The following is a 23,576-nucleotide window of genomic DNA, read 5'->3' as shown; positions in this document are numbered from 1 at the left end:
GGCAGCCTCTAGAAGGTATAAAGGCAAGAAAACAGGTTCTCCCCCAGAACCTCCAGGGGGAAGACCAGCACCTTGATTTTAGGACTTCTGACTTCCAGAACTCTAAGACAGACAATGGATCTGTGTTATTTTAAGCCAACAGTTTGTGGTAATTTGTTACAGCATCAATGGGAAGCTAATACAACTGGAATAAAAGAATTCAATAAATAGGCTAAGTAAGTAAACGGGTACAGTCAAAGAAAACATAATAATAAGGTGAAATCTTCTCTGAGGGCAGAGTGAAAGAACAGAGATATGGAAAGCAAGAAGGAAAAGATGACACATAAAGGAAGAGCTGAAAGTTTCAACATCTAATAGGATCTCAAAAGGGAAAACCAGAGAGAATAGAGAAGAAAGATATTTAAAGTAGTAAGAAAAAAATTTGCCATGATTAAAAACAATATGAGTAATCAGATTAAAAGGGTCAACGAGAATGAAGGGAGAGGAAGGGAATACTTCTGATAGACTTGCCAGGAGAAACAGACAACTCCACAGTTATACTCAAAAGATTTCAATACTCCTCAGCCAAAAATTAATAGAAAAAAATGGATAAAATATCAGTAAGGATACGGAAAACTTGAACCAGACTATCAAAAATTTGACTTAATTGACATTTATAAAACACTTCACCCAACAAGAATAGAATACACATTCTTCTCAACTGCACAAAGAACATTTACTAAAATAGATATTCTGGGACATAAAGCAAGTCTCAAAAAATTTAAAAGGATACAATTCATACAGAGTATGTTATTTGATCAAAACAGAACTCATTAGAAATCTAAAACAGAAAGATATCTGGAAAACAAACAAATATATGGAAATTAAATACACCTCAAAATAAACCATGGGTTAAAGAGGATATCAAAAGTGAAATCAGAAACTATTTTGAAGAGGATGAAAATGAAAACACAACTTCTTAAGATCTACGAGATGCTGCCAAAGCAGTACTTAGAGGGAAATTTGTAGCACTAAACACATATATCAGAAAGGAAGGAAGGACTCAATGATCTCAGCTTCTACCCTAAGAAACTAGACAAAGAAGAGCAAATGAAATACAAAATAAGCAGAAGAAATGAAATCATAACTATCAAAGTGGAAATCAATGAACTAGAAAACAGTAAACAATAGAGACAATAAAATAGAAAACTGGTTCTTTGAGAAGATCAATAAAATTCATACACCTATAGCCAGAATGATCAAGAAAAAAAGAGAGAAGATAAAAACTACCAATCAGAAATGAATGAGAAAGATGACACCACTGCAAAGTCTATATATCTTATAAGGATAGTAAGGGACTATTATGAACAACTTTATGCCAATAAATTTGGCAGCTCAGATGAAATGGACAAATTGCTTGAAAGACACAAACTACCAAAGTTCACTCAAGAAGAAACAGATAATCTCAATAGCCTTACAGCTATAAAAAAATTGAATTCATAGTTAAAAACCTTTGCACTGGGAAAACCTTTTAAAAAGAGTAACTCTACAGAGGAGAAAGCTGACAAACACAGCCTCAGCCAGGCGATCGAGATTAACACCAACAGTGACAAGTCATGTTGACAGGATATATCTTTGATATGATGTGATGACAATGGCACTTTACCTCTGGCATCTTCCTGTCCAAATCCATAAGCCCAGTCTCATCATGAAAAAAAATTAGACAAATCTCAATTGAGGGTCATGCTACAAAATACCTGGACAGTGCTCTCTGGAACTACAGCTCATTAAAAACAAAGAAAGTCTTAGAAACTGTCACGGCCAAGAGGAGCCATGGAGACATGATGACTAAACATAATGTGGCATCCTGGATGCAATCTCAGAGCAGAAAAAGGACATTAAGGTAAAAATTAAGGAACTCTGAATAAAGTATGGACTTTAGTTAATATTAATGTATCAATATAGGTTCATTAAGTGTAATAAATGTACTAAGCTAATAGGATGTTAATAATGGGGAAATGGTTTGGGGTATATGGGAATGCTCTGTACTATCTTCACAACTTTTCTGTAAATCTAAAACTACCCTAAAATTGTTTATTTTTTAAAAAAAAACCTTTCCCACAAAGGGTTTATCCCAGGAATGCAAGGTTGATTTAATTAATTTAACATAATTCACCATATTAACAAACTAAAAAATTTATGATCACCTTAACGGAAGCCAAGAAGGCATTTGACAAAATCTACAATCTGTTCCTGATAAAAACTCTTAGCGAACTATAACTAGAAGAGAACTTCCTCAATCTGATAAAAGGTATCAATGAAAAACCTGCAGCTAACGTCATACCCAGTTATGATATCCTGAATGCAACTCCCTCAACATCAGGGACAAGGCAAGCATGTCCACCCTACCCATTCCATTCAACATTATAATGGAGGTTCTAGCAAGCGCAAAAAGGCGAGAAAAACAAGTAAAAGACACCCAGACATCCAGGAAAAGTGTCTTTTTATAGATGACATGATCGTCTATGTAGAACAATCATAGAATCCGTAAAAAAGCTACTACAACGAATAAGGGAATTTAACGAGATGGCAGGATATAAGACCGACATATAAAAATCAACTGCATTTCTAGACTCTAGCAATGAAAAAAACTGGGAACAAATTTTATTAAAATGCTGTTTCTAATCATACTGAAAATACAAAATATTGAGAGACTGATTTAAAAATGTACAAGACCTATATACTGAAAACAGCAAAACATTTCTGAGAGAAATTAAAGAAGACCCAAATAAATGGAAAATAAAATAGATTGTGTTCAAGATTGAAGTCCTGATATTGCTAAGTTGTCAATTTCCCCAAACTTATTTATAGCTTCAACCCAATCCAAACCAAAACCCGAGCATGACTTTTTCATAAAAATTGACAAGAAGATCCAAAAATTCACATGGAAATGCAAAGTACTGGAACAGCCCAAATAACTTTGAAAAAGAAGACTAAATTGAGAGGACTAATACCATGTGACTTCAAGACTTAAGCCACAAAACTACAGTAATCAAGACGACAGAAACTTGTACAAGAATGGAAAGGCGGTGACAGCTGCATTACCGGCCATCAAGAAGAGGTGGGAGGAACCAGTCTTATGACTCTTAATCCCAACTCACACCAATGCCATAAACAGGTCAGGAGATGAGATCAGGAAAAATTTGTAGAGACATTTTTGGAGAGAGGACGGAGGAAGGGCAAGTGTTAGGTTCTTTCTATTTCTCATCAAATCAAAAGAGAGAGACTTTTAAAAGACCTCTCAGGGAGCTTGAAACACGTTCTCTGGAGCTTTAAGAACGGAAGTGGTAGTGGTAAGCATTTCACAATACATACATATATCAAATCATTGTTTTGTACACCTTAAATTAATACAATGTTATATGTCAATTATATCTCAATAAAACTGGGGAAGAAAAACAATACAGAAGTGCTAGATGGAGAAAGAGAGAAGCAGTCAGACACAGCCCTTCCCCTGACACCGGTCTTCCCACTACAACAAGCCAGGGCTGGGGGAGAAGCAGCTCAACTTTAAATCACGATGGAGCTTTGACTTAGCGTTCCGACTACTGCGTGAACCTGCACTTGCACCCTCGAGTGACCGCAGAACTGATGTTATCCGAGACTGACCAGAAAAGTCACCAGGCCTGCCCACATCTTCATCCACAGGTAGAGGCAACTGCATTTAAAATAACAGCAGTGGGTGGGGAAAAAAGGCATTTTAAGAGTCCAGCATGAGCAAAGTGACGGTTACACAGTGAATGTTTTTCAACAAAAGTAGTGATTGTAAGTAAATTGGAAGGGTGAGAGAAAGGGATATGGGAAACTGAAGGACAGGAAGTTAAATCCTCATCTTCCATATCAGGAAATCAATGGACATTATCCCAAACCAAAAAGTTAAGAGACAGCAATATAAGTATATTATTTAGAACAATGGAGCTAAATACTAAAGAAATGACTAAAAGAGCTGAAGGTGGTTTCCTCTGAGAGGAGGAAACAAAGATGGGGAGAGGAGTAGAACGGGAGACCGCTATGACTCATGAAAAACTTTGTAGTACCATTTTCTTTTTATAACTATATATTTAAAACATATTATTCTGATCATTTTTATTTTTAATTGAAAAAAAGCATCTTAAAGGATAGCGACAGGGTTGGGAGAAAATTCAGACTCTCCAGCTTATATCGGCACTGTGTGTTATGGAGGACCAATCTAAAATCCATGGGCCAAGTGAACTTCAACCGAAGTCCCACATTTATACCCAAATTAACTCAAAATGGATCATGGACTTAAATGCAAAATGTAAAAGTGTAAAACTTCTAGGAAAAAACATGGAGAAAGTCTTCAGGATCTATGGCTAGACAAAGAAGTCCCAGATTTCACATCAAAAGCATGATCTTAAAAGGAGAAATTGGTAAATAGGACTTCTCCAAAATTAAAAACTTTTGATCTGTCTAAAACCCTGTTAAGGGGCCGGCCCCGTGGCCAAGTGGGTAAGTTCATGTGCTCTGCTTCGGCGGCCCGGAGTTTTGCCGGTTTGGATCCTGGGCACGGACACGGCACCGCTCATCAGGCCACCTTGAGGTGGTGTCCCCCATGCCACAACTAGAAGGACCCACAACTAAAATATACAACTATGTACTTGGGGGATCTGGGGAGAAAAAAAGCAGAAAAAAAAAAAAGATTGGTGACAGTTGTTAGCTCAGGTGCCAATCTTTAAAAAAAAAATTTAAAAATAAAAACTAAAACCCTGTTAAGAGAATAAAAAGAAGATACAGAGTGAAAGAAAGTATTTGCAAGCTGCATATATGTCAAAGGACTTGTATTCGGAATACATAAAGAACTCGAAAACTTCAACAGTAAATTGAGGGAAAAACTGCTGAAACCCCACATGTAAAGAATTCTTATGAATCAATAAGACAAAGTAAATCACCCAAAGGAAAAATGAAAAAATTATATGAATAGGCAATTCATACATGAGAAGATACAAATGGCAATTTAAAATATAGAAAAAAATGTTCAATCTCACTAGTAATCACAAAAAGCAAGTCAGATTGGACGCCATTTTTACCCACAAATGCTCAGCAAAAACTGATCTCTAATGACACAGGTATGAGGAAAGCAGGCATTCCTCCATTCACGGTAGTGCAGCCATTTTTGAGGGTAATTTGGCAGTATCTATTATCACTGAAAATTTGCATCCACTCTAACTCAGCAGAAAGACTCGCCCATCAGCATATGGAGGCAGACAGGATATTCCTTTCAGCAAGTAACTGGAAATAGTCTTAATGTCCATTAATAGGGAAATAGGACACATAATAAAAAACTATGAAGCCATTAAAAATAGTAGGATCGATCCACATGCATGACATGGAAATAACTCCAAGAAATAGGGACACATTTACAAAAGCGAGCTGTGGAATCTAGTACGAGCTTGTACTTAAAAAACAGAAAATAGTCTAAAATTGTACGTATATGGTGTACATATGTATGCACAGAAATAGATATGTCTGTTCATATGAAATTGTTAACAGTGTTTCTGCCTAGAGGGGAGACTGGGATGGAGTACGGATCCCAGGAAATACAGCACAATTTATACTACTCGGATGTCGTTTTTCTCAGTGTGACTGTTTTATTCAAGAATATCTTTGTGTCAACTGTCTAATTAAAAAATAACAATGCGGCGCTTAAGACAGTGCCTAATATACAGCAGGTGCTCAACAAACGCTAATTCGAACTGTAAAAAAAATTATTAAAATATTTTGAAAGAGTTAAAAATTTAAACGTAAAGGCTCACAGAGCTGCCTGGCTCTAGGGCCGAGGTTGAACACATTAGAAGGCAATAAGTAAACTGACAGAACTCTTCCTGGTGCTGGTTTTCAAAAATTGATATAAGTACCTGAAACCAGGGAGTGTGAAAAGGAGCGTTATTGGAGGAAAAAGGGATTCACCAAACAACCAAAGAAAGAAATTCAGGGTCTCAGCGCATTCACTCGGAATACAGCAAGGCGCACTCAGGGGATGCTCCCAGAAATTCCTGACGGTTGGCACCCTCAGCACCCACAGAACAGTCATCTCACCTGTTGTCTTTGTTGAAGACGTGGCGGACACCCCATTGAGCTCACTAGGACTCCTCTTTATGGGCCGTGGCTTGTATTCTCGTTTAGGGAGATTGGAAGCAGCCGTTATTCTGTAACACACGTTTTCAGAGTCGTCAGCCATCCGATGAATGAAGCAAAGCCTCGAGACACACAATTACTCTGCCCCAGTGAGCCCGCCACCTTCGGGGGGCAGGTGGTGGTCATTGAAGGGGATGGTTTTCACACATTGACTCTTGGGTAGCCCAAAAGGAAAGATGTGATACCCCAAACGCAGTCTTTCAACTATCTATTTGAAAAGTGTTTGTCTCTCAAAAAGTCTCCGAGGCATCTAGCGAGTGCCAGGGATGTACCGGGCGCTCAACGATGTCAGCCGCCTTCTCTCTCTCTCCTCTTGTAGAAACAGGATCATTAACAAGCTTATGTGAGCTCTAGATGAACCACCTGCCTCCAGAAGTGGATGCTTCAGAGACTGGACACACCTTTGTCTTCCCTCTATAATTACAGCACTGATCTAAGCAAAAACCCCTCCAAATTTACTCATTATCATGATCCTGTGTAAAACAATGCTCTATTATCAAACCTGGTCAAAAGGGTAGTTTTTTTAACCCAATATTTTAATTAATAGGGTTACTGTACATACTGCATGCGACATCACTAATTTTCAGAAAAGCATAGAATAGATCTATTATTAAAGTTGTAAGGAACTCAGCAATCTTTCTTTGATCGCTCAGAACGTATTTTTGACTCTTTTAATACCTCTCAGAGTCAATATTATGAACATGGCCTGATAGTTAGACTGATGAAGTTAAAACACATCTTTTTCAAGATACTTAGATACTTTCTGAATATCATCTCACTCTTCTCCCCATCCCTCGATGGTGGGAGGAGGGATAGGCCCTCACCACCCCCAGCTTGTAAATGGGGAACTAAACGCCCATCAATTCAGTAATGAAGCCAAGCTGGCTCTGGAGAGGCTGAACTCAAGGCGGGTGAGTGACTTTGTCTGGTTGCCCTAAACACGGGTCACAAAAAAGGGCTCTAGTGAAAAGAAAAAGGAGAGCTGCCAGCTCCCTTTTCCCAGTCGTGTCCCACTGGCCAGAGCCACGTATTTATCATCTCAATACTACCCCACACCCAACCATGAAAGCCAGCTAAGGAAAATTCAAAACAGAACAGGGCGGTGGGAATGGGGGGGGACGGAGAGACAGACAGACAGACTGATTTCAAGTGATGTCAACTCTGCCACGCTGGGCTTGTAATAAGCAAGAAGGCTCTTACCGTATCTGTAGTTTGCCGTGCAGCTCCTGCAGGATCTCTGTGGACTGTTTGTGATAGTCTAACGCTGCTTCTATAAACGCGGCCAGCTGGCTGACTTGTTCTACCTGCAGCAGAAGTGGAAAATTACTCCACGGAGGCCAGAGCCTACATAACGTTCAGACAGAGGAGACCGGTAACAAAGACCTAGCTTTGCAAGGAAGCCCCGTGTCTGCCTCGGCTCTGGTCCATTTCATTTAATTTCATCTCGGCGCCCTGCGTAATGATCACACAGGTCATGATACAGAGCTATACGGGCTGTAAAGACGTGTTCAAGTTTATTCGTGATTATGACTTGTATTTAACTCAATAAAATGCCTGTTTTTCCAATTAGACGATATTCTCGGGAGATTTTTATGCTATAAAGTTCATGGATCTGAAAATGAAGAGATAAAGCTTTTCCAATTACAAGTGAAGCCAACATTTAGTAAATGAACTGCTTCCTTAGTGAAGTGTCTCTGTGGGTGCTTTGTAGCTAAGTCAAATCAAGAGACTAAGGAAATTAAGCCGCTCTCAGATAAGAAGGGAAGCTGGGGCAAAGACTTGCCAGCCCCCTATAAGCTTCTGTTGTTATCGGCACAAAAGCACGTCCCTGAAGGACACAGCTAGAAAGACTCTGGCATTGCTCCTTCCCATGAATCAAGACATTCATGAAACTCGTGACCAAATTACAATGGACGTGAAAAAATAAAGCCTGGAAGACCCGGGGAAGCACGATTTGAGGAAGAGAAGTGTCCAGTAGGCCTGAGCTGACCCGCCTCCCCCCGTATCTGAGTGGCTGCGACAGAAAAGAGGGCTTCATTAAGGCGATTTTGACAAGCCCCAGAGGCAGGACCACAGGATGGAGGCGATGGGGGCCCCCAGGATGAAGCCCATGACTCCAGATGCAGACAGACACAAATCAAACTCAAGTCCCCTTTTCCCCAAGCTTCCCCAAGACCCAAGCATCATTTCCTCACTTCATTCGCTAATCAGCTTTAGGCCACAATCTGCCTCGTTTATTCCCCCACACACACTCGCTGTGCAAAACCCACTGTGGACTCATTTGTCTTCAAAGATCCAAGCTGTTTCCATTTGTTGCTACAAGCCATTCTTTCGCTACCTATACCTTCATTTTCCTTACCCACTTAGACCATTTTAAGCATGGGTTCATCACGTGTTTAAGACATACACAGAATTCCACTCGTGCCACACTGGGATCAGCATCTGAACAATGAAATCCCACTGTATTACGTTTCTTTACCACGCTCCGTGGCTGGAAAAGCACAAGCCAAGCTTTAAATTTCCAAAAAACCCAACAAAACAAAACAAAGACAGCCTGGTCCCTACAAAATCCCAAGGATTTCTTAAGTTTCGCCTCTTTGGCTTTTCCACATACTTTTAAACAAGCCCAGCGCCACGGCCTAACATGATCACGGTAGAACCCAGTCCAGAAAGGAATGTCTTCTTTAGAGCGCTAGAGCTGCCTGCTGGCTAAAACCCAGGCCACATCTCTCTGTGTTTAGTAAAGTCAATTTCCATTTTAATACTGACTTTGAAAAATGCTTGACATTTTATAATTTTTAAAGGAACAGTGACAGATAGCTAAAGGAATATTTCTGGAAACATACACGGGGTTGCAAGGGGTTGTGGGGAGATCACGAGCGATCCACTCTAAGGTGGCTAAAATACAAGATTATGTAACGGAGAGATGCATCTGTAATTATTCATTTGATGGCTGACTTCGGGAAGGAAATGGATCCCAGGACCCCTTAAAACCTAGGAGACAACAGCAGCTGCACAATGCTTGTAAACAGTAGCAGCTCACTGCAACTACCGAAGAGGTGGCTACTAAGCTGTGGGGCTCTTGTTGACATTGAAGCCACGTGGCGCCAGACAACAGAGGCGTCCAGCTGTCCCAGCATGTCCTGGGCCATGAGCAGCGAGCTGTGTGCAGGTGGCCTCTACTTCCCAAACCACAACTAGATTAAACACCTGGACAGGCAAAGCCAAGGGAGCAGCAAACCCAGGCCTTGCAAGAGCCAAAACTTGCCCAGAAGGCAAAGCATTTCTTCCACCAGCCACATCACCCAAACTGGCAAATCCACCTGTTGAAGGAGGGAAGGTCACCTGGGATGAGAAGAAAGGCTTGATTCTACTTCTGGCTGAGCCCTGGGCTGCCACCTTGCTAGCGCCATCTTGAGAGGAAAGTGTGACCTTGCCCTATGGGCAGGTTCACAGGACCTACACAGAGGAACAGAATCACCAGAGAATTAACTCCCTCTCTGATGATAAAGTGCACTAGCAGGTTCAGATAGAGCCACGCAGCCCACAGGTCTGAAGTGAGATGCTCATACTGCAAACAGACTTCCCCACAGATGAGAGGCGAAGGGGGCCAGGCCATAAACAGGCAATGGGGGTGAAAAATGGGTAGGGTGACGACTATGAAGCTACCTGGGAGATTCACAGAGCCATAAAACGAGGAGGAGCTTGTGGTAGACAGAAGATGGGTCCTAAAGATGTGCAAGTCCTATTTCTCCAAATCTGTGAAGATGTTACCTTAGACGGCAAAAGGGACTTTGCAGATGGGTTTCAGCTAAGGATCTTGTCATAGGAGATGACCTGGATGATCCAGGTGGGCCTGATATAATCAGAGGTTCTTTCAGAGGAAAGCAGAAGGGTTACAGTGGGAGAAGGAGATGTGTCAATGGAAGCAGAGTCAGAGTGAGGGAGATTTGCAGATGCCTCGCTGCTGGCTCTGAAGATAGAGGAAAAGGCTGTGAGCCCAGGAAGGCAGGCAGCCTCTAGAAGCTAGAAAAGGCCAAGAAATGGATTCTTCCCTTATAGCCTACAGGAGAAATGCAGCCCCTGCCAAGACCTTGCTTTTAGGACTTCTGACCTCCAGTCTGTAAGATAACAAACATGCGTTGTTTTAAGCCACACCATTTGTGGCCCCCTGTTTACGGGGGATGGGAGTTGTTGCCTTGAGACTCAGGAACCAAACCAAACCAAACATGAGGATGATGAACCCATTGCGGCTGGGCCTGGGGGCTTCACTACTAATTCAGCCCTACACCATGGTTCCTTGCTCTCTTTCCAGGGGACAACATGATAACAGGGATGGACTCAATGTATCTCCCATGGCAGACCTCTCACACTGCACAACAGGCTGTGTGTCACCTGTGGGCGCATTCTAATTCCAAACTCTCTCTTTAGCTGCAAACCAGTGGATGATTACAAGCATATCAGGCTATTGGGAGTATCTTAGCCCTGGGGATGGAAGGCAAGGATAGATGTTCCCATACTATTGTGGACTAAGAGGACGAGAAGTTCCCAGGAGCTTTGGAAACCCCAGGGACACCTGAGTGGGATCTGAGCCTTTAGGGTAGCTGTGGACCAACTGCAAAGGATGTGGGCTGTACCCAAAGGAAGAGTGGCTCAAAGGACCACATATCACAGCAAGGGCCCTCTAAAATCAACTCTCTGCAGGACGGAGATGGAAACTGGGCTAGCCGAGAAAGGAGAAGGGCTGTGAGCCCACTCTACAGTCAGTTACCAAGGCACTGGTTAGTCGCCAGGTAAGTGGGCAGAGAGAGTCAGACTCTGAAGACCAGGTTGAAAAGAGAGGGAGGACGGTGATGGGCAAGGGTAAGGCCTGGCCCAGATCCCTGGAATCCGCACTGGGCCAGGCATGCACGAATAAGGAAACACACATCTTCTGGAACATCATGAGGCGTCCCCTTTCACAACTGACATGAGACATTCCCTGGAGGCCATCTTCAGTGTCAGGGTGATAATCCAGGTGACTTCCTGCTCTATCCTATCAAAGACCTCCACTCTTTCTGGATTCCTCAGAGAAGCTAGAGGAAACTTTCTCATGGATCTTCAGTCTGGTCATGACAGACGCCTTTTCCAATAGGGCAAAGGCCCGTAATCAGAGCTTCTGAGAAAGTTTGCATGTGGGAATTAAATTAATATTATTAAGTGTCAAATAATAATAATAATAACAACAACAACAACAAATAATAATAATAATAATAATAGTGGTGCAGAAGAGCTTTATGGTCAAATAAGTTGTATCCTTTCTTAAGAATCTCTTAGAGATTAACTTTTCATATTATCATATAAAGACTCTGAAAAGTCTTGTGATAAAGAAAACCTGCTTCGTTTTGCTTAACCCAGGGTTTCCCAAACTTATTTGACCATAGAGACATTATTAATGCAACACACATGACATCCCATAGAATGAATTTTTGGAAACACCACTCTAGACGGATGGAAAGAACCCAGGAATGTGGAATCTAGTAATTCCACCTGTCCTGGGAGCCCAAAGACGGAGGAAGAATCCCCAGGCTGGGGATTCGTACCAAGAGAGTGAGAGAGTTAGCGCAGGTGCCTGGCCTCCCCCAACTGACAAGAGCATCTTCTACATGATGGCTTTGACTCCTGCCCATGTCAAAGGCCTACATTCCACAATGTCGAGTTGTGAGGAAGAAACTCCTCTGCAAAGACAGAAGAGGAGAGTGTTAACAACCTATGGGTGATTTGCCATTTCCAAGAAATGGCAGTGGAGGCTGGGAACCAACCTGCTGAATTTCCTGCACCCCCACCTCAGAGCTAATTGCGGTGGGCACAGGGGCCCTTCTCTTAGGGGAGGGCTGCCCTGAGTGCTTCTGGCAGCCCCACCAGTCCCAGCCTGGCATGGCAGAAGAAATCAGCCACAGGCCCGCGCCTCTGGGCTCCTGGGAAAGCTAGTGGACCAAAACACCTCCTGGCTTGCATCGTGTCTAGAACAATGAAGCTACTCAGCCAGCCTCGAGCCAGAAGTGAAGTGATGCTCAAGGTCTCCAATCCAGCTTTTACTGAAGACAACCAAGGACCACAGTGTGGGACCAAAAGGGTCTTCTCTTTGATTCTCCCATTCCCAACTCTGCCAAAATTAGATAAGAAAATAGATGCCACTGTTCCTTACGAATGTTGGAGCGAACAATTCAGGTCCCTTGCACCACCCCCTCCTTCTTTCCATACCCAGGGGGAGGAGTGCCCTATCTGACTGATGAGGTCAGGGGTCCTGACAACCAGGGTGTCTGGACCCTGCACTGAAAAGGCAATAGGGGTCTGGCTCTGGGGTCTGTATGCTTTAAGAAAGTGGGTTTGTGAAGTGGCCAAGAGATCATGCGTGCATTGGGCTTTCTGCTCTGCCACCTCACTCTTCCTGTGGTCTAGGTCTGGACTTCAGGCCTGGCGTTGGTGGCTGGAGTCCCACTGTGGCCCCAGGCCCAGGCTGCCCCTGCCCACATGGTTTTCCAGAGAGCCCTGTCCTCTGGGCAAGGGGCTGGATATGACCCTCTTTTGGCTGCCCTTGTTGTTCTCAGTTAGGAGAATGCAGATGTGGGGACCGACGACCAATCACATCCCAGAAAACCCTACAAACCGCCTGTTGGCCAGAAAATCCTAGGAAGAGTTGCACAGTCTGCATCTGGAGACCCAAGAAAGACCAAGTCTGTCCTTTCCAGTCTCCTCCCATCAGGCAGGTCTTTGGCAAAGAAGCTTTCAGGCGTTACCTGGTGGAGCTTTTCTTGTGTCTTGGCCAGGGCTGTAGGACACGAGGGCTGGAGAAGACGCTCCCTGTTCCCTGGAGAGTAAGACTTTGGGGTTTAAATTGCTAGTGCCAGACAGGATGGGTAGGTGGCACCAGACACACCACCCCGATGGTCTCCCTTCATTCACACCACTCTGCTCGTTCACTCTCTCTTTGGAGTGAGCACCTCCAGGCCCTCCCTCCAGACCCTCTTCACTCCTCCTCCTGTGGATGAGATTGGAGGAGGTTCCTTAATCAGGAAGACAGGTTACTCTGCCTCAAAAACTGGCTCTGCAGGGCCAGGTGCCACAAGTGTCAGACTGTGTCTCGGGGGTGAGTCAGGTCGGTTCACACTGGAGCAGCTTCTATCAACTGAGGGCGCAAGGAGTAGAAAGTGTTCTCTAGACACGGGTAGGCTCATGTCACAAACCGCAACACAGCTGACCAGAAGGCCTCTACGTTGCCATTACAGGGTGTTCTCATCAGGTAAAAGGGCTGCGCCTTGATTCCAACCTGGCATCTGTGTCAGTTCCTCAATTAGTCAGAACCCAAAGAGTGACCAGCTATGACAGACACCCCTAAACCTCTAACCCACAATAGTATAAGCATTTCCCACTGTGTCTGGAGGAAGTGCCAGGGCCTCTGCTACCTACTATCCTGTCCCCTAAGGCCACATGCATGACAGAGTATTGTTCTCAAGAAGCAGCAGGTGCCTGTCCTCCAAGAGAGGCCAGGTCAGGTCAGAGCACTTTCCAATCCATAGGGCAAAGGCAGGGCCTGCAGACCCGCTGGGTCTAACTTGGGATTTAGACAGATCCCAGTTATCTTTAGTTCCAGGGTCAGTTCCTGGAAGAAAACCCAGCCGTCACCAGCCATCTTGAAGCACAGTTCCTCATTCTGAGCTTCCCCATCACAAAAGGAAGCAGACATGGATACACGGGGCTGAGTGGCAAAGGCTGGACATGAGGTTGGTGATCCAGAGGGAGCAAGAAGTCAGGGTCCTGCGGGCTGCAGGGCCACCGGGCCTGGCCTGGTCACTGAAGAAGGGCCAAGGACAGGGCTGAGGGTGCAATGTGTGCCCCTCCCCACCGTGGATCAGTGCTTTGTCTCTACCCCAACAGATCACACCTACTGTTTGTCTTCCAGCAGCAGGCAATTTCAGCATTCGCATGACCAGTCCAAGGGGTGAACTGGAGAAGAGTTTTAATACCCTGCCTCGTCAACAGGGCTGCCAGACCACCTGGATAGGGCCCAGGTACACTGACATGGAAAAGGACAAAGCAGTCCCCTTCTAGGTCTAACTGCTGTTGCCCCAAGAAGAGAACAAAGGCAGTCTCCTGGAGTTGACACAGTAACTTTATGAGTCTCCTCTGCTATAATCCTGGGCCTGGGAAAAGGTAAAAGCAGTGTGCCATGACGGAGCGGCCACCACCAGCACCCCCAGCCTCTCTGTCAAGGGGTGCTCAGCAAATGGTAGCTCATGTCACTGTCATCATCACCACCAACCTCTTCAGCACCACTGTCATCATTCTTGCAAGCATCGGCAGCCACATCGCACAAGGTGACAGCCGCTGCAACTCAAGCCGGCACCAGGAGAGGAGGGAAGAGAAAGAGAAGGAGCCAGGTTCCAAGGCAGCCTGCAGAGGCCATCACCGTCACCCGTTCATCATTTTGGTCCCCTCCCATCTCAGGGGCTGGTTTCCATGGGCAGATGGCAAAGAATTGGGCAGAAACACCAAGGCCATCCTGATACCAGCCAGAGCAGGGGGCGGTGGAGGTGTGGACCCAGGCCCCGGACTCAGGGAGCAGCCCAGCTCCCCAGAGCTGAAGAGGGGCAGCCACCCACCCCGGACACCTTAGGAGAATCACTGGCACTCATGCCTCTGCAGGGACCGCAGGAGCCCTATGGGGCTCGAGTCAAGAACTAGCTCTTACTTCTGCCTGGAAGGGATGGGAGGGGGTTAACTCATTTGTGACGAGCGGAATACTGTCAACGAATAGACAAATGACTGAGGTTTATAAGGAAGGGCTCGTTTCTGACTTTTGACTGATACCGAGGGGAAAATTGAGGTTTTTCTGGGTCAACTGCCAAGGCCAGAGCAACTGAGACAAGCCTCCTGATGGAGTACTTTGTAAAAACCCATCATCACAGCCCATGAATGAAGGTAGCACGTCGGACACACAAGATTCAACCTTAGGGGCGTGGGGCTGGCTGGGCACCGCTCGCTACAGCCGGATAAGGGAGACAGGCATCAGACACACGTCATCCTTCAAAAACAAGTTCTAAATACTTCAAAAAATTAAAAACGGCAATCTTAGACAAAACAACACCAAAGTGCCCATTACTTGGGGACAATTTCAAGAGGAGATTTATATTTTTAAGGGAAAACAAGAAAAACAGAGCACATTGTTACACCTCTTCCCATTTCCTGTAAAAATGTAAAAAACCTGATAAACTATTTAAAAGGAGAAACAGAACAGAGCGTCCTTTTCAGCACGCAAGTTTAATGGACGTGGGTATTTTCAAATGGGTTTCTCCGGGATGAATGTCTTGTCAACAATGGACACAATTCCCCCCCATGTCACTGTGGCAGACAAAAGATCTTCAGCACGTTTTGTGTGACCTGACTCAAAAGAAGCAAGACCTCAATGTACCTTTGAAAAAACTATTCTAAGTAGAACATGGTTTTGCAGATAAATAAATGCCCCAATCTGTCTTCACAGGTTTGGAAGTTCAACAGACAGGTCCAAAGCAAATGCCGGGCTGACACGGCTCATGGCATCCCCGAGGCCAGGCTCGGGGCAGGGACTCCGGAGGGAGGAAGGTGGCGATGCTCTTCCACCAGGCACAAATGCCAAAGGACTCTTCGTTACCACGGCAAAGAAGGCGGCCTTTGGCCGCCATGCTGCCGAGCTGGGGCTCCCATCCCCTTTCGTTCTATTTAGACAGATTTCACAAGGACAACAAAAATAAAAGTTGGTGGCAAGAATGACAGTGTAATAGAATATTAGCATTTTGGGGGGATGCGTCTCAAGACCTCCACACTCCTCGAGTTCACAAGCACCGCCACAATACAGCTGAAAAAGCTAGGTCCCGCCCTTACATCCTGAACGTTCACTATGACAGGTGAAGGCCTCAGAGGGCTGGGTGATGAGGGAGTGCCCCCTCAAACGCCCGCCTCACGGACAGCTGTTCACAGTCTTAGGAAAACTGCAAAGTGCCACGGGACACGCGTTTTCCATCCTCCTGCAAAACCGCAAATGCCACGGCCTCAACACAAATCGCCGGTCCAGAGTGAGACGTCCCCTCCCTGCGCCGGCTGGAGCACACCTCTGAAGCAACCCCGGGGTACACAGGACTTCCCCGGATGTGGGGTTTGGGTTGGGACTTGATGAAGCTACCTGTGAGGCAGGAGATAACGGTTACGGAAAATTCTGGAAACCTCTGTAACAAGTCAGTGTGCGGAGCTTGTCAACATGCGGATCCTAGTCACACAGGCAATGTTTTCATTCACATTAAAGTCTCCTGTTTGGTTTAAATACTTACATCATTTTCTAAAAAATTAAACATGCTTCTTTCAGCCAACTCCTTTGACTCTTCAAATTTTTCTACCGCTTGTCTGACTTCTTCGTCTGGTATCTTACCTACTCGCTTCTTTTTATAATCGTAATCCAGGCGGCGGCCTTCCAGCTTCTTGAGGTGGTGCTGAAAGAGACAAGGGGGTCCCTCAGAGAAATGTCCCCCTCAAACGCGGCACCAAGATCTTTGCGATTTCGAGGAACATAGGCATTGCTTTCTGTCGGCCTCAATTCTAGGGGCAGGAACCCACCTTACATTTCTATTGCGCACACTTGGCAACGTTTGGACCCTTCGCTGAAGGTCCTCAGGGAACACTGGTGGAATGAATGAATGGATGGATGGATGACAGAATGAATGAGCGTCTACGGGGAGCATAAGGTCCCAGGATCGGTACTCAGATTCTATTTTCCAAACTTCCTTATAGAACCCCTCACTTCGGCTCTACTGATGTCCAGATAATTTCCAACCAAATTAGCTATACCAAAAATAGGGACATTTCTTTTGGCACTACTGTCAACACCACACTAAGAAGCAGAGTATAAAAACACAGACTTCTAGTGCCCCCTAAAATACGTATTCATCTTCCATAAGGTTCCCAAACAACTACATTGAATAAGTTGAAAAAATGCCATGAATGAATGTGATACACCCAGAGGACAGATATTCACAGCCAACCTGTCAAATGGTGGAATTTCTTTTAAAAATATAGAATCTCTTTAAAATATACAGCAAGTATAAATATTAGAGCTGTCCATGCATGGAATGGGCTGTCACGTGTGATAGTAATCCCCTTCACAGTTTGTGTTCAAGCAGAGAGATCCCATGTCAGAAATACGGTAGAGGGGACAACTGTCCAGGGCAAGGGAGGGGCCCCTAAGAGTTTATGACTGTAACCCCTGGAAAACAGATATTTGATATAGAAAATACATATGAAAGCAGATCGTCCCGCTGAAGTATGTGGGTAGCTTCACCATCATGTTAGCGGGAAGCAGTGGTTCTGCCTTCCATAAGGAGTAGGTGCAAAGGGCATATGGAAGAGAAAGTCAGAAGCATCTCTCTTACATTCTCTGTGACTCTGCGCAAGTCTCTAAACCCCTCTGTGCGGTTGTAAAATGGGGACCAGAATATCTAGCCTGGCTGCTTATGGGTGAGGAAATGCTCGCAAGAGCCCTCCAAATCCGCAAGACCCTTCACAGGTCTAAGTCAGCTGTGCGTTAAAGGAACAGGCTCCCTGCTCCTGATGTCTGAGGTACACAGAGCATCGCTGACAGTGAAGTCTTCTGAGTGTCAGATTCCTAACTCTTGATCATTACAGTCGTGTGTTGCTTAACGACAGGGATGTATTCTGACAAATGTCGCTAGGCAGTTTCGTCGTTGTGCAAACATCACAGAGCGCACTTACACAAACATACATGGTACGGTACTGATCTTATGGGACCACCATCACATATGTGGTCCATTGTTGACTGAAATATGGATATGGGATATGGGGCACATGATGTATATGGTTTAAGTTTAGATTTACAAGTTTCTATATCAAATGGCAGCTGAATAACAAGAGATGTCACTTAGAAAGTTATTTTGTCGCATAGGGAATTGCAACCTTTAAGTATACATGTATTTTGCACATTTCTCCAGCTCACAGCTCAGGATCCACAATCGTGTCCTTGGCTACCCCACCGAGGCAGGTCAAGTAGAAGAGCGATGTCCTCCAGGGGACTTTTTGTATGGCTTTCTTCAGGGACAACAGTCCAAGAAGAAATATGTCTATTATGTAATTTAGCAAAGGAGGTACGTGGTTTAAGGCTCTGCATTTGGGGAAGATGTTTTGGTATCTGCACAATCCAGAATGTCACTTCTTCTCTAGATTCATCCTCCTGATCGTAATTTGTGAGCACAAACCACGTGCCAGGCATCATGGCTACAAAAGTGAACAAGGCACAGTTCCTTCTCCCGAGGCACTTACTGCTCAGCCACAGAAAAGGAGAAGCCACGACGCTCACAGCACAGGGCAGCAGAGAAGCGCACCTGACTAGTCGGGGAGAGAACAGGAGCTTCCCAAAGGAAAGAGCATCTAAGCTGAGAGCGGAGAGTGAGATGACTTCGCCAGGAGAGGGAGGGACAGGAGAAAGACAACGAACAGAGAGACAGCACAAAGCAACACATCCCCTGGGGACCACAAGTAATTCAGCGAGGCTGGGCAGAGGGGTCCCCGTGGGGAAAGGCTGAGCCATCAGGCATGGAGGGAAGGAGGAGGCGGGAATTAAGGACTTTACTATTGGATTTTTTTTTTTTTTTGAGGAAGATTAGCTCTGAGCTAACATCTGCTGCCAATCCTCCCCTTTTTGCTGAGGAAGACTGGCTCTGAGCTAACATCCGTGCCCATCTTCCTCTACTTTATATGTGGGATGCCTACCACAGCATGGCTTGACAAGCGGTGCCATGTCCACACCCGGGATCCGAACGGGGAACCCTGGGCCGCTGAAGTGGAAGGTGCAAACTTAACCGCTGCGCCACCGGGCCGGCCTCGGATCTTTATTCCAATGTCAGTGGGCAGCTACTAAGGGTCTGTATCTTAGGCAGATTGCTCTGGCTGTGGTGTGGACAACAGACTGGAGGGGGCAAGACGGGAAGCCAGAGTCAAGGGCTGCTGTGTCAATGTGTTTAAATTTTAACAGGAAGAAGCCAGTAGATAGAAAGGGAAGAATGAAGATACAGAAGAGAGGATGGCGGCCGTGGCAAAGGCCCTGAGGAGGTGACGGGGGATGGACCCTGGGGCCCAGCAGAGGACTGGCCTGAGGGGGTAGGAGGAACAAAGCTTTCCCGGAGATGGAAGGGAAAGAGGGCGACATGAGTGAGGGGGCCCAGAAGGTTGGTGGAGGGGCAGGATGTTCAGGCATTCCTGAATGGTGGGTTTCATTTGTAATTCAACCTTTCTGAATTCCCCTTCATACCCTCTGTTTCAGTGTAAACCCTAAATGCCTATATAGGCATCCAGGACTTCCCATCGGGAGGTCTGGAATAGGGCCCAAGAATCTGCATTTCTACCATATGATGCTGACACTGCTGGTCCAGGGACCACACTTCAAGAATCACTGTGTCAAAAAAAAAAAAAAAAAAAAAAAAGAATCACTGTGTCTGAAGAAAGAGAAAGGAGACCCCAAGGTTCTGACTACTCCCAAGCTGCCCGGCTGCAGGGAGATCACTCCTGAAGGCACCCGGATGGGGGGTCTCCTGCGCAGCTCCGTGAGAGGCGCCCAAAGCAGGTCTGAATGCAGGCCGTCCCTCCAGAGTAGCCGTCCCCGGCCAAGTAGAAGTCTCGAAGCAGTTTTTGCACATCCACTAAAACAGCACCAAGCAAGCGGCATGTGACCACCTCCAGGGCCCTGAAAGCTCCCACGGTGCTCTGGAAGGCCACTTTTAACGGTTTTCCAAACATGAAACGTTGATTCCTAGATACTCATTGCCTTGAGAAGGAATGGAAAATAATGACCACTAGTGCAACGTACCAAAAGATGCAACGAATACGGTACGATTTTGATGATCAAAAACCCACTACAAAGTCGTGGCATCACTTTGTTAGGTGAGAAATGGCTGTGGACATGTGCACCTTTAGCTTGGCTTCTAGCGGGCTTCAATAAGATGCAGAATAAAAGGTTAATTGATCCCAGTATTCTCTCCCAGTGAGCCAGATAAACATAACTGAGTTATTTGGCTGTCCACAAGGAGATGATGCTTTCACTAAGTCCCTACAGAAATGTCCTAATGATTTTAAACAGAAACATTTTAAGTATCAACAGGTATATTTATAGCCTAGCGAACTTACCCCAATCTCTTTTAAATCTTTGTCTTGTAGCAACTGAAGTGGATCAATAAACGTTTGCTTTACGTTAATATCCAGAGAGTCCTTCACCTCGGCCATTAGCTTCATGGATTCACCAACTTCTATCAGTGCACTGCCTTGAATAGAAAATACAAATAAAAAAAGAGCACTCCAGGTTAACAGTGATATTTATCGAATTCTTTCCCGAAAGTTTGCAGACGATCGATGGTGTGTAACCCAGGTCCTTGCTCCTGGACCTTTGAATCTTGACTCATAAAAAAAAGAAAAAGAAAAAGAAAAAGAGAGAAAGTCTTTCTGTTTTCCACATCTTCCTCTCTACCGTCTGCGCTTTCCAACCACACAAAAGAAAATTCCGAGGCTGGCAGACCGAGGCACTTACCACATTGGCCACTAGATGGGGGTAAAGCTCCGTTTTTTTAAAGGATGCTTTTGCGACCTGGCACCAAGGGTTCCTTAGAAGCTCAAAAACAAAATCCCTCTTTGTAAACAATAAAAGGATTCGTTCATCGGGGGCTAAGTACTAACCAATAAAGATTACAATAGAAATAAATGAACAAAACCTCATCTCAGTTTCCAGCAGCCAGATCTCCTTGAGGCCGCTGCTGGTACTCTTGAGATGGCCCTAAGACTCCCTATCCTTTCTGATGTCAGAGAAAGCCTGGCAGTGTCATGCGGGAGACAGCCTTTCAGCAAGGAGGGCGGGGTCTGCCCTTGCAAAGAGGCCCCAGCCGGCCATGCTGGGTGTGTGCAGCCACGGGCGGCTTCTGCTGCATCACGCCTTGGCATCTTGGCGCCAGTTAATCCATCACCATTTGCAAGCGGGGTCCCGGTAGCTGTGCACAGGGAGGGCTGTGGGTTCCCTCAACACCATCTCCAGAAAGGGCTGCACTAGCCTGAACTATTTTTCCTGTATTTGGGGTTTTCCAAATTGATCGCATAAAAACGTAGAGCTTGGGGGTCTCTCAAGTCCCAGGCTTGAAGGCCTGAGCGTCCCACCCAAGAATTGCCTTTCCAACAAACTCTGACCCTCAAGCTGTTTCACCGACGAGTCTCAAGGGCATGCACGCTTCCTTCGCCTGCAAAACAGGGATCGCTACCTCGTCTCACCTCATCTTTTTTTTTTAAGAAATAAGCTAGTTAGGGTATGTTATAGGACCTTGCAAAATACAAGTGGAAACAATTACTGTAAAGTACAGCTGGCCCCATGGGACTCCATCTATTTTGGCCCCTGGCAGCTTCATTCCTCCTAGAAGGCTGCTTCCTTAACTAACTCCCCAGAATCTGGTTATAAATCATTCTGAGATGGAGATGAGGTGTCCTTTCCCAGCCTGGGGACTCTTTCCTGCCCAAATGGCCAGAAACGGAGGGTGTTACTTCCGATCCCACCACTCGCCCTGCCACCAGTGCCCGCGCCCCAGAATGTAGGTTAATTTAGCTTTGATGGAAACATTTCCAAATACGTTTCTTTGAACACACCAAAGATGGCATTCTGAATAGCGGCTGTCACCGCCATGAATTTGACATTTGTTCTCCTTGCCCAAGATCAGTGCTTCCAATTCCATGAGGATGTGGGGCTCAGCCTCACCCACTGAGGTCTCTGCACTTTAGGGAGGTTCCACCATGTGGCCCCAGCCTCTTCCTCGGGACAGCAAGTGATGCACAGGTTCTGATGCCCTCCTGACACCAGCTCTCTTCCTTAACACGAGGTCCCTTAAGTCTCTGGGCACCTAGGAAGCTACTGTATTGTCAGCCCATCAAAGCCCCCTGCACAGACACGTGGCCAGGTGCACTGCAGGACTGTCCTGGGAGGTCAGGGCCTGCCTGGCAGTTTCACCTGTTCCCTCACCTGGCCTGCCTTCAGGATAAGGAACAGGCCATCTTGTCCCCATTCGTTTATTCTATTCCGTGGAATAAAATAAAACTCCCAATAGGCTGCTCTGAAGGGTACTGTTATCCTCTGTGACTAATGAATGTTTTAACATCTTGGATTTTTCTTTTTAAGTTTTCAAAAGATTCCCCCCCTCCCCAATTTCCTTAATGAATCCCTATGGCCGAATAACTGAATTCTCAGTTTCCACATCCTGCGTTGTTACCACTACATGAACAGCAAACAAGCCAAACTCTTCCAGAAGACTTAACATTCAATTCCCTGCCAATTTGATTTATTAATTTAAAGTAATCTCTATCAAAATTTAATGAGTTTTTTGGTTTTTAGTAGAGGGTTCTTAAAATGACTCTAAGTTTCACCCAGAAAAATAAAACAGGTGAGTATGTCCATGAAATTTTTATAGTATCTAGGGGAAATTTTAGTTAAATATATGAAAATATATTTTTAAATGACAATACTTGAAACATGACACTTGATCAAAACAGGGTACAGATAGAGAAAACAGAAGAGAAAGACCAGATACAAACTTGAAATATAAATTACTACAACAAAAAGGTTACCTCTGATCGGCAGAGAAAGGATGAACTTTTCAATAACGAGTTAGGACAACTAGCTGTTTACTTGTGAGAAAACAAAATTAGAACCCTATTGCACAATACTCACCTATTAAACTCAGGAGCTTGGAAATTTAAAGGTAAGAAAAGAAAACGAATCGAGAGAAAGTATAAATAAACATGTACACAGTTAGTGGGGGTCGGTGGGGTGGTGGGGTGGAACTTTTTCTAAACACGATGCCAAAGGAAGGAAGGACGACCAACCGGCCTCATTACTTAAAAAGCAAAAATGTTTCTCCATTACGATGACCTCCTTCTTCAAGGTCGGAAAGTAAATGCCCACATGGGGCAAAATTTCAATATAGAAGGCAGCCAGAGAGCAACTATCTTGACCGTTAAAAGAGCTCATAAAGTAAGGAGCTCACGACATAGCCAGTAAGGAAAAAAATGGAGACCTTAAAGGGAACACAGGCAAAGGACTCTAACACAGAATTCACAAAAATGATGACAAACATAAAACATCTGCCTCACCTATAAACCAAAAAGGGAAGTGAAAACAGCACTGAGATATTCTTCATACGCTACATCTCAAATGACCGGTTGTTTAAAAGCAAACTAAAAAGATAATTCCCAGAGTCAGTAATTGTGCCGGAAAATCTATGTGTCAAATTGGCATAACCTTCCTGGAGGGCCATTTGGGAATATGTTTCAAAAACCTG

At 45.0% G+C, this 23,576-nt stretch overlaps 1 protein-coding gene across 3 annotated transcripts in view; it reads right to left on the bottom strand.

Moving 5' to 3' along the window:
- SH3GL3 (SH3 domain containing GRB2 like 3, endophilin A3) overlaps positions 1-23,576 on the bottom strand; it is a 125,944-nt gene that overhangs the window by 18,348 nt on the left and 84,020 nt on the right. For all 3 annotated transcript variants that reach the window (XM_046654306.1, XM_046654307.1, XM_046654308.1), the window contains 4 exons: positions 20,398-20,531; positions 16,539-16,697; positions 7,396-7,499; positions 6,097-6,206 (listed from right to left, as the gene is read on the bottom strand). In XM_046654306.1, the coding sequence (XP_046510262.1) occupies positions 6,097-6,206; positions 7,396-7,499; positions 16,539-16,697; positions 20,398-20,531 (507 nt within the window). The remainder of the gene's footprint in view (positions 1-6,096; positions 6,207-7,395; positions 7,500-16,538; positions 16,698-20,397; positions 20,532-23,576) is intronic.

This window comes from Equus quagga, chromosome 2 (genome assembly GCF_021613505.1).
Source record: "Equus quagga isolate Etosha38 chromosome 2, UCLA_HA_Equagga_1.0, whole genome shotgun sequence".
Taxonomy (NCBI): domain Eukaryota; kingdom Metazoa; phylum Chordata; class Mammalia; order Perissodactyla; family Equidae; genus Equus; species Equus quagga.
Note: the sequence above shows the minus strand (reverse complement) of the source record. Positions and strands in the feature narration are given on the sequence as shown.